Source organism: Sesamum indicum, linkage group LG15 (assembly GCF_000512975.1).
Source record: "Sesamum indicum cultivar Zhongzhi No. 13 linkage group LG15, S_indicum_v1.0, whole genome shotgun sequence".
Lineage (NCBI taxonomy): Eukaryota > Viridiplantae > Streptophyta > Magnoliopsida > Lamiales > Pedaliaceae > Sesamum > Sesamum indicum.
Window position 1 is genome coordinate 6,927,653 of NC_026159.1, and position 11,895 is coordinate 6,939,547.

The following is an 11,895-nucleotide window of genomic DNA, read 5'->3' on the forward strand; positions in this document are numbered from 1 at the left end:
TTTTTTTTTTAAATATATAATAATAATATATTTATAAATTTTTAAAATTATTTATATATAATATAAGTTAAATAATTTGTTGAATCTAGACTTTTTATTTTTTAAAAATCTAAAGGTTGAGATTAATTGATTAGATCTAACGATCGGTATTTGATCAAAGAAGATCCAACGGTCATTAATATAAGAAATAATATATAATAAGTGGGTATAACGGTCATTTTTTAAAAAATTAACACCGTTAGTTGGATTTAACGGACAGGGGGCGATTGAGCTGAGTTTTACAAAACACAGGGGGGCTTTTAACCTATTCTCATAACAAGGGGGTGCTTTTTACAGACTTTTTAAAACACAAGGGGGTTTTATACATTTTGTTCAAAAAGAAAAAATAATTTAATTGCGACAGACATTTCTGCTAGTTTGAAGTCATCGCTATTACCAACGAATTTTATAATAGTTAATAACTTAATTTTTATAACCAAATTAATAAAAACATTTTATGAATTTATTTTTGTGTAGTTATTGTATTAATTCATTACTTCACTTTGAACCTGTAAAATATAATAAAATTTGACTATTTAATTCATTGATTAAATCTTACTTTATTATAATTAAAAGATATTGTTTCAATAAAAAATTTAATTAAACTTAAAATGTAAAATTATTTTTAAAAAATAAACTCTTTGAATTATATATACATATATATATATAAGAGCAATATTGTCCATGAATTTAACTTTAGGGGTAAGTGTTATATTTATTTATTTAGGGAGTAAATATTACATTAAAAATAGTTTAGGGGGCAAATTGAATGTTACCCTAAAATAAAACTTCAATTATATTTAGTATGTGTTGTGTAAAATCTATGGAATGTAGAGTTTAATTTATTATTTCAAAAGAATACAGTATAGAAAATGATCAACAAAACCCTCTCAATCCGCCCATTCCAGTTGGCCACAAAGTATGGTGTGATGCCAACTTTTGCTCCACTAGCCTTGTACTATACTATTTCAACACAGCAAATGTTGAGTTGTCTAAATTATTAAACAAGTTAACTCAAATTGTACCTTGTACATTCAGAGGGGGAAATATCACTTTTGATCATATAATTTAGAGTTTTTTCACTTTCAATCTCATTTTTTATGAGATTCTCGTTTTTAGTTATGTAATTTTTAAAAATTTAAGTCGCATTTCTCGTCACATAGCATCTATTTCGTTAGACATCTTAACTGAAAAAGGGCACATGCTTAGCATGTGGCCATTAGGACTTTTATACTATTTGTCTTATTGATTATGATACTCTCGTTTTTTGTTCACATAACTTTTAAAAAGTAGTATTTTTGGTCTCATGCACTTATTGGTCACGTAGTTGTTTTAGTTAAATATCATCACATGGCGTCCACTGGTGACCTGTATAGCATCCACATAAGATTTTTGGAGTCACACCTCACAAAATCATATAACGGCCAATAGTCACTTCAAAGACACGTGGCGCCTATAGAGATAAGTAACTTATAAACCCTAACATAGTATTTGGATTTATTTTATGAGTGTTTTGTTGTATTTTTTTTATATGGATAGAGAAAAACAGAGATAAATAAGTCTATATTAGGATTTATTTTTAGATATAATTTTAACTAAGTGTTGTATGTTTGGTGTTCTATTTTGTGAGACAAAAGTCATTGTTCATTATACATATATATATATATATACATGTTGCATGTTTAATATTGCATTTTTGGAGACATAATCCACTATTCATTGTAAAATCATATTTCTTCTATATATATATATATATATCTCAGTGTGTATATATATAAGTATTTATGCTAAATGAGAGAAGAACACCTAGAAACTGCGTATCTGCATTAGAGCAAACATTTGGCATGCTTTGGCTCATCCCAAAGACCAGCTGAAAATGAAATCAAACAAAGCCTAAAAGCTTGGACAATCGCTACAGGAAGGCGTATCCTCAACCTCTATGAAAGACTCCAACCGCCTCCCTCGAATCCAAGGGATCCTCTAATTGGATTCCCTGTATTTGAGATATCCTCCAACCGCTTGAGACTCTATATCGAATCTAAGGGGATCCAACATTATCTAACAATTTTGATATCATACTTTAAGAATTTGTGATATTTTCCAACCAACTTATGATGGTCTATAAATAGAATAGTTCCCCAAACGGGAGAGGACATATTTTGATGTTTTCTACTTTTTGAGCCTAAATGCTCCAATTTTCACCATCATGCTACCGTTTTAGTTGAAGGGAATATTATAATTTTATATTAAGAATTTTGTTTTAATATCAACTTTTTATTTATATAAGCAAAACGAGCAATAATTCTCTCTTCGTCGCTCATTTACGCTCTTTTATTTTTTAATATTTTATTTTACTATTTTATATCATAATTAAATGAAGCACTAATATTTTTTTGCTCGCATCACATATATTAACGAATCATTAATTAGATTTAAAATATTAGGGTGGGGCATGGGGGTGATGCAAAACTGGCTCAATGTGCCCTATACAGTAGACAAAAAAATCACACAAGTAATTATCAACGCGAGATTTACGCCCCCAGATTAGAATTACACACCCGCTGTAAAAAACAATTAGTATTGCACACCGAGTAACCGGAGACAACTCTCTCTCTCTCTCTCTCTCAAATCCAAACCGAACAGGAGTGATTAAATAGAGAAAACAAGAAAAGGCAAAATCCTCTCATTTTCTGCCTCTTAAGGAACCACTTCAACTTCTCCTCCGCTTCTTCTCTCTAAAGTCTTTGTCGTTTAGATTCCTAGAAATTTTGGGTACTGTATATATAGATATCTGTATGTAGATTGTAGACGCATATAAACCACAAGTAGATAGCTGACGGAGACGTGAAGAGACGGGAATACCTTTGAGCCGATTTTGAATTCCTTGCGAGCAAGCAACCCACTCTGAAGCAGTCAGTGAGCCAACTCTTCTACTTTGTCCTTCTTTGGTATATGAGTCTATCGCTGTTCATCCACTTGATTAATTTTAGGGCCAGACTTTTCGTTCCCTGTGGTGGGTTTTGATATTGTTTAATGGTTCGATGCCCTGCGTGTTTTCTTTTGCTTGATTTAGCTTAAATTTGGTGCGGAGTGCCGTTTAGAATTCTGGGTTCTTAGTGGGATTGGAGTTGCTTTGTCTGTTTCTGGCTAATTAATTGTTTGGGTTGTAAGAATCTATGGCGTCTTCTCATGGGAACACTCATTCAGAACCTGCCAAAATGGAACAGATAATTACAGAATTTTTTGCGAAAAGCCTTCACATAATACTGGAATCGCGGTCCCCGTATGTTTCATCACGTAATAATTACAGCGGCGAGCAAGTTTTATCCTCCCCATCCCCTTCCTCATCGCCTTCCTCCTCAAGTTTTAAGCCAAGGGACAAGTGGTTTAATCTAGCTCTGAGGGATTGTCCTGCTGCCTTAGAGAATATTGACTTTTGGCGGCAGAGTAATCTGGAGCCAATGATTGTTGATGTCATTTTAATGCAGAGGCCAAATGATTGGGACCCCTCAAGTTTCTCTCCTAAAAGAGGACTTGCACGGAATTCATCCGGGAAAGAGCGTTATTATTATGGTTCGGATAATGATGAATGTGGGTGTGAGGCGAAGAATGAAAAGATCATTGAGAGGTGGGTTTTGCAGTATGAGAGTAAGAAGAGTAGTGGGAATGGGGGTGGTTCATCTGGGAGTAAGAGGTCGAGTTCAACAAGCTCTCATGCATTGTACAAGAAGTCCATACTATTATTAAGGTCCTTGTATGCCACCGTTAGACTTTTGCCTGCTTATAAGTTATTCCGTGATCTCATTTCGTCTGCGCAAATTCGGTTGTATAATCTTGGCCACCGGGTTTCATCTTTTGTTGAACCATTCACCCATAGAGAAGAGGCAGATATGCAGCGATTCGTATTTACTCCAGTAGACACTTCTTGTGGTAGGCTTTGCCTCTCAGTCTTGTATCGCTCATCAGTATTGGATGTGAGTTCGGAGCCTTCAACCCCTATATCACCACAAATCATTCCAGAATATGTGGGGAGTCCCATGGCAGAACCATTGAAAAGGTTCCCATCTGTTCCTGTATCACAAAGCTCCCCATCTTCATCTCCATTTGGTAGGCGTCACAGTTGGAGTTATGACTTGTATAGAGCATCACCGCCTTCAATGAATCCGTCACCTTCACCCACATATTCAGAATCTCATGCCTCATTGTCAAAACAGCGTTCCCACCGTCTTCCTCCAGCAGGTTTACCTCGGCATTTACATGATGAAACACCTGCAGCTCATATGAAAAATCCAAGTTATGATGAGTATTCGCCTTCCCCTGTGTTTTCACCGTCTCCATCTCCATCACCACCACCACCCACCTATGTTTCTGGTGGTAATATAACTAAGGCTCTTTTACGGTCTGAAAGTGCTCCTGTTAGCATACCAGCATCTAGGCTTTCTAGCATGCCTTCACTGCCAAACAACCAACTGATGCTTCCTTCACCTCCCATGAAAGGTACTCGCTTTACTGTTTCTAAGCATGCTGCACACCCAGGACTTCACCAAACCAGCTCAACAGTTGACAAGGTATCATTTCAATCAAGTGTATGTAATATCTCTTGGCACCCTGATGAGTATTTTAGTTAGCAGTGCTTGTCTGCTGCAGTTGTTCTCTTTCAGCAAGGATGAGCCAGGAAAGATGCTGGGTGTGAAACCATCAACAAACAGCTCGCCATCAAAATCTTTTTCTAGAAGCTCAAGTAGGCTATCATTTCAGGACGATTATGATGATTCTGAGTTTTCTGGACCATTTATTGTAGATGAGGATGACATGGTAGATCCAGGTTCCAGGTAATCATGCAACCCACTTTAATGGAAATTAACATTCATAAGCCTACAAATACTTGGTGTTTAACCAATGTTTTTACCGCATGTTACTCTTGTCTGTTGTCCTGTATTTGTAGTCTTTGGATTATGGTAACTGGCCTTCTCTATAGGTTATATGAAAAAAAAATTGAGGGTGAGAAAACATGTTGGTCTTTGAGAATTAACATAATTATTACTGAAATTGTGATGCTTTCATCAAACAGGAAAACTGAATAAGTGTGCCTTGGAAAAGGCATATGGACAGGATATGAAAATACTTATAACTCTTTGATAACTTTCATAGGAGGGCAGAAGTCAAGCTTTCTAGTGGCATGCCCCATCGGTGTCCTTTCAGATTCATTTCGCCAAACTTCACTAGCTCTCCTCAAATAGACTGGTAGTGAAGGGTGCTTGGAGAACTTACAATATCCGTTTGAAGAAAGTTGTTTGGTGAATTATGTATTGCATCTTGTGGGTTTATGTCTGTTGCTATCAGAATATATCTATAAATCATCATCCAAGGAGTTTATATGTTGAAAGGAGTATAGAAAGTTATGAGGTTTTATTAACTTGGATATTTAGAAGATGCATAAAAACCAAAACATTACCATCTATGCATTTGACCATGAAAGTTTCTGCTGCAATTCTACATGGTTTTATTCAATTCTGGAGTTAAACATTGTTCAACTGATATTGGAGGAGATTGATGTGGCAATATGACTAGTACTGTGCAGTCTTGGATATTTAGAGGCAAATTCATAGTTTTCGGGCATCAGAATGAATAATCCTGCAGTATGCATGGCAATAATCATAGAGTACGCTTAATTGGACTGCTAAATCTGAAGGAACTTGAGATCTGGTTTATGCTCATTAAAAACGACATTTCCTTCTTCACTTCTCTTTTTGGTTGGGGGGGGGGCATGATTATGTGTGTTCTTTTCTTGGTTCTAAAATGTATCTTGATAGATTCAGGGTGAGTATGCAGAGTTTATGCAAATGAATAATTCATAAACTGCCAGAAGATGTGGATTAACAAAATTATATACCAACACATTTTAAATCCAAAGCTAAAAACAAATGGCTTGTAGAAAGCAGGTCACTTGACAGTGGCCTAAGACTCTAAAGTTATGATGGAATGTTAAAAAGATTATGATTACATGTGACACTACTTCGAAAAAAAGATTCTCCTTCAGCATGATGTTGTATAGGGTCAAGTATTAGTATCTACCATTGTGGCATTTTAATATCTTGATAGATTCCGGGTGAGTATGCAGAGCTAATGCAAATCAGTAATTCATAAACTGCCAGAACATGTGGGTGAGCAAAATAATATACCAACACATTTTAAATCCAAAGCTAAAAACAAATGGCTTGTAGAAGGCAGGTCACTTGACAGTGATCTAAGACTCTAAAGTTATGATGGAATGTTAAAAAGATTATGATTACATGCGACACTACTTCGAAATAAAAGATTCTCCTTCAGCATGATGTTGTACAGGGTCAAATATTAGTATCAACCATTGTGGCATTTGAAACCCATATCATAAATAGATATATTTCTTAATGCTACATTGTGTAACTTACGAATTAATAAAATGGTAAGGAAGATGGTCTAATACACACGTTCGATGGAATTGTTTGTGCTGCTGATATGATTAGGGAGAATCTGTGATTTAAATTTTGAGCTGCCAATCTCACATGAATATATTAGTTTCACATGTCACAACCGTAGTTTAACTATTAGGTTCAGAGAGGTTGTAAGTCAATTTGGTTACAATATTCTGACTAGGGAGAGTTTGTGATATTGGAAACAAGAGGAGATAAACGATAGGTTCAGAGAGGTCGTCAGCTCATGTTTTTCATACATTATGCTTGCAGTTGCAGATGGAGCATCTTCTACAGAAATCTGATGGTGAATGAAGAAAATATTTCCTATGATATGTCTGATCTGTTTCCCTAGTCAGTTGATATCATCAATTCTGCGCTTGTGATACATTAGAGTTGCTACTACTTCGTATAACGTAAATATGTTACGGGATTCGGCAATTCATTATCTACCAGAGAAATTCTAACGTTACTCTAGCCTAAATATCCAGAGTAGCACAGTATAGTGTTTGATTCTGTGAGGATAGATTTGGCTCTTTAAGAAATGTATGTGGCAACTCCGTTCTTATTTGTTACTTTCTGACTTGCAGTTCCAATCCTGTACGGCTCATGCTCAATATAGTAGGTAGCATCATTGTTTTCGCTATCATCAATAAGAAACTTCTAAAATTTGCCCCAGTAGGGCAATGCTATCATTTCATTGCCTGAAGATATTATCATCCTTTAGAGCTGTAGAGGAGGAATAGTTTGACATGTGCCTGAGTTGCCTTACCCCTTAATTGACTGTTTGTTTGCTAATTTTCCTGTATGTTTGCTGTGCTTGAATGTGTGCCATTTGAAATGGACATTATTCCAGAGCCATCTAAAAGTCCTTTGCATTTGGAAGTATTCCTCAACATTTACATTGCTATTTAATCATGCATCACCACCTAAAAGAACCTGTATAGATTTATCTTTCATATCCAGAGTGTTTGCAATTTGATGCTTTATAGGTTTAACTAAAATTTTTAAATCTGAGCATATGCTGAGAGAAAAGTGCTATATTGCAACCCGTTTAGTTTGAATCATGGCTTGTTGCATTGCCTTATGCTTTCCGGTTCACCATCTGTTCCATTCTCTTGGCTGATAACATGCTGAGGTGGTTACCTTTTTATCTTCTTCTAACTTTTCATTCTGGAACTCCAGATACAGAGCCTTCGTCATTTCCAGTGTCTAGCTTGTAATAAGCTTTGGATCAACCTCTGGCTGTCTAGCAAAAAATATTTTACTTGAATTATATTGTTCTCCAGATGTGAGTTATTCACTTTTCAGGTGTTTTATCTGCCTCAACAGTTTTTCTGCATTTGGCACTCTTAATCTTTCCCTTCTTGATTTGTGTATCAATAGTTGTATACTCCTAGTGTTCTTCTTGCTGAAGTTTACAATTTCTATTAAAGGTGGGGGATATCTAGGGATGGTAATGGGGCGAGTTTCGGGAGACCCACCAAGTACTAGGACTTCAAACCAAACTCAAGCCACCTCAAACCCTGACCTTCCCAAACCCGCATTAGGTCCAGACGGTCTGGCTTGCGCAACCAGTTATATAGTATTAGGGAAGACAAATTAGGCTTATTGTTTGTATATTTCCAACAGGCTATTATTATGTTAAATACAATTTGCTTTGTAAATACCTGTATTGGAAAAAAGTTCAAAATCCTAAATAAATTAGTTATAAATATATATTATTGGACCTGGTTCTACTGGGACGGGGCCAAAACCGATGACTGTCCTGAACTCAATCCAGTTCTTACCAGAAACGACCCTTGAACGTGTTTACTTAGCCCTGAACCCGTCCAAGGCAAAGCCAGTGTACCCTGCTCGATTGCCATGCTCGGATATCTTGTAATGATTAGTATATTGTTGCTGCTGCCATTCTTCACTACAAGCTCTGGGCAAAACGATAGCTTTGTAAAACCTTATGTCTAAGGGTTAACTAAATTAGTCCTGGGATGAACATTTTATGGTGATTTATGTTATTGTTTATATAAAGTTTGCTAAGAGTTGAGTTTAATCCGAAGGGAATGAAACTCATGAACATTGATGTCTCAAACTTATAATCTACAGGCTTTCTTGTTTGCTGGCTTTCTCTGAATTGAATAGAAGTCTATTATTGTGGTTAGTCATATGAATAACTGATGATAGACGTCTCCTTGCCTTTGAAAAAGTTTGGTGAGTTGTAAGAAGTGAGAAAGCTCTTGGACAGAGGGAAAACCAATTTTTGAGCTATGATTTTTGCTTGTATCCTCACTGCTTTAGTCCATGTGAACTACAAACGCTATGCAGACTGATTAACAATCTTAACCCCTGTGGCAGAGTGGTGTCTGCCATTTGGTCTTCATTGTATCTGATATTAACTAATCATGCAGTCATTTCGCTGATATCCAATGCTGTGGTATTTTTTTCTTACAAAAGAGTGCCATTGTGAAAATCCATTGTTGTCTAGACTTTTGACGCCTTTCTTTGGGTGCATTCCAATGGTGGTTCTTATAAATTTCAGTCAACTTTGTGCTTCTGCAAGGTTTTCGAGGCTTTTCCCAATAGTTCGACCTTACTTGTGGTCTGTATGCTATATCTAGAATTGTTTGGAACATGAGATGCTCGGCTATATGATCCTTCTTATCAATAGCTTACATCTGGAATTTCTTGATGGATGGAAGACATAATAGCTTAGCTGGTTACATAACTGTTGTTATTGATGACGGAACACATAATAGCTTGCATGAATTAGTAAAAGCTGATGCTTATTAGTGGGGAAACCTTGGGTCGAAATGATGCTTTGAATTGTTATGTTGGTTTTGTAGGTTTGGAAAACCTATAGACATCCTTGTTTGGGATTTTAGCTGTGATTTAATTATACTAGTATGGATGTCCTGTTCGAAACATGTCAGCGTGCATCTACAGTGTACTTGTATGCCTTGCTTTAACTAGGTTTTAGATCTCTCTTCATAATTTTCTGTCTCGGCAGATTGAATTATTGGCTGTTATTATCTCAAGCTCACCATGTTTGAAAACAAACTGATATGTCCCCCGTCATGCTGTCAGACCAGGCTCTTTTGATCTGCCAGGACATTCATCCATACCCCATGAGCCTGGTGGGATCTTTCCTGTTAAAAAATCACAAGATGCTGCAGTGGGTGCTCTTGTTCATATGCTGAAGAAAGCACCGCCGCTTCGTCAAGACATTTCTGTTACCACTCAACTTCCACAGGGTTCCAAACTTCACACTCTGAGGAGCTGCATGCAAGATACTAATGAGACTTCTGAAGAGCCTACTTCGAATCTTTCGTCCTCCGGGCTTATTGCATCCAAGACTACAGCTGATGCACTGGAGGAGCTCCGGGGGTATAGAGAAATGAAAGACTTGCTGATTATGCAAAGTAAAATTTCTCAGGCATAGACAATTTGTTGCTTTTGCCTAAGAGGATTGATTGTGCAAGGATAAATGAGAATTTACAGTTGCTATGTGTTGAAGATTTGTGCAGCATTGATTTGCAGTGCTGAGGGTCCTATTAGTATTTCTCAAGATTCGGGTGATATCTCCAGTTTCCTTCTGTATATATCTTTTGAGCATATTTTTTACTCTTTTGAAGTGAGGGCTGTTTAGTATCCAAGCTAACTGAGATGTTGCTTTAAGGGCTTGATTCAAGCAAATATATACAGATATGATGGTTTGTGTATAGAACTTTTTTAAGGTTGGTCAAAGTGTGTAATGCACCAGTGCTGTATATACTGTATATATACAAATATAAGTTGAAGGAGCCAATATTTGCATGATTGGCTTGTATTTCAGTTTAAAGTTTTGATAGTTCCCGCCAACATTTTTGGTAAGATGAAATGAGGATTCTAAAAATGTCTAATCACTTCATTAACCAGTTTTGGGGGATGATAGAATTGGCTCCGCAAGTCTGGGATGTTGTAATTTTAGTCCTTTAGCACTGTCAGATTTAGTCTCGTAACTTTCTGACTAAATTATGAACAATTTTACCTCTTTATAACTTTAAAATGAGCATTTAGTTTATTTTTATTGTTATTTGCATTTTGTTTCCTATGATCATTTAAAATGATATCATAGCATAAGTTTTATTGAAAAAATACTTATTTATATTGCATATTGATATTTTAATTACTAACAGAGGAGATTTTTTAAAGATGCCGCTAGAATGAAAATAGAGAATATTTTTAAATTGTGGAAATACAGAATATTAAAATATTTTCACAAAATTTTTCAAGAAGATTGACCTTGTCAATAGAACATATTAATTAAGTTGACAATTGGGAACTTCTTACAGAAAAAGAGAGTGATGAATGAATGCGGAAATACAACATTTGCGAGGGACTACCAAGAAATGCTGTGAAAAATGACTACAAGCGAGGGTAGAATATCAACAATGCGGTAAATTTTCTAAAACACAGTTCTTAAGATTGTGATTAAAATAACTGATTGGAAAGAGTTCAAGTTGTATACCTAAAAATTTTTTAAGATTTAAGAGAAATAAAAATACAGTTCAAGACTATGAACATAGATTAATCCATATACATACGAAAATAGAGCTCTTGAAATAAAAAATGGACGAGATTCTAAAGATTCATTTAGATTTTTACAATAATCTTACAAATCTGAAGCCCAGAGTTATAGATTTCAAGATAAATCAAATAAATATCCCTAGAACATCCAAATCCTAGCAGGAGCTTACCAAGGAAGCATTCAGACCAATACCTCTCATACATCAAAAGGGAAATGTGATAAAGATTCCAAACTCAAAGATGCAGTAAGATCTAAACCTTGAAATACTCAAATCAATTAAACAATAGAGATATCAAGGGTAGATCTATCATATTTGCACGAGATGGCATCAGATTAAAAAGTATTTGTGCAGTAGATAAATATATGTATTGTTTGGACAAGTATTTCTTTCAAAGTGACCTCAGATAGTAAAATCTTATGTTCGATGAATTGGGGACAACATGAAAAGATTGCTTAAAGCTTTTGTTCGTGCCAACATTGTCGAAAATTTGGGTAAAATTTAGTTTAGTATTTGACATTTGATTTTACCTTCAAAATAATCAATATCTATTAAATTCACTTCAAATTAGTCTCTCCAAAAGGTGATTTTTTAATATTACCTTTATAAAACTATTTCTTTTTAATAGAAAATCATTTTAGCTAACCATTTTTGTTTAAATATTTTTGGCTCTAGTTTTTGATTCAAACTTTTTTCTCCAACTTATTTATTCAAATATTTTTTTTATTTGAAATACGTTGATTAAATTCACAACAATTATGTGAATATGTCGTATGATCAAATTATATTTGAATAATCACCATTCCTTCAATTAAACCAGTTATATTTTTTAATTTATATAC

The 11,895-nt window shown here is 35.2% G+C and overlaps 1 protein-coding gene across 3 annotated transcripts; it reads left to right on the forward strand.

Moving 5' to 3' along the window:
• Positions 2,648 to 10,373, forward strand: LOC105178120 (autophagy-related protein 13b). 3 transcript variants are annotated; one of them, XR_849103.2, is made up of 4 exons: positions 2,648 to 4,607; positions 4,687 to 4,871; positions 7,677 to 7,782; positions 9,573 to 9,709. XR_849103.2 is itself a non-coding variant. In XM_020698994.1 (3 exons), exons 1-3 carry the CDS (start codon positions 3,216 to 3,218, stop codon positions 9,536 to 9,538), a joined length of 1,620 nt encoding a protein of 539 aa, XP_020554653.1. In that variant the 5' UTR covers positions 2,648 to 3,215; the 3' UTR covers positions 9,539 to 9,553. The 3 variants fall into 3 exon arrangements, 2 of the variants coding, with proteins under 2 accessions (XP_020554653.1, XP_011099793.1); XM_020698994.1 differs by lacking the exons at positions 7,677 to 7,782; positions 9,573 to 9,709 and adding an exon at positions 9,496 to 9,553; XM_011101491.2 differs by lacking the exon at positions 7,677 to 7,782 and having other exon boundaries at positions 2,651 to 4,607; positions 9,573 to 10,373.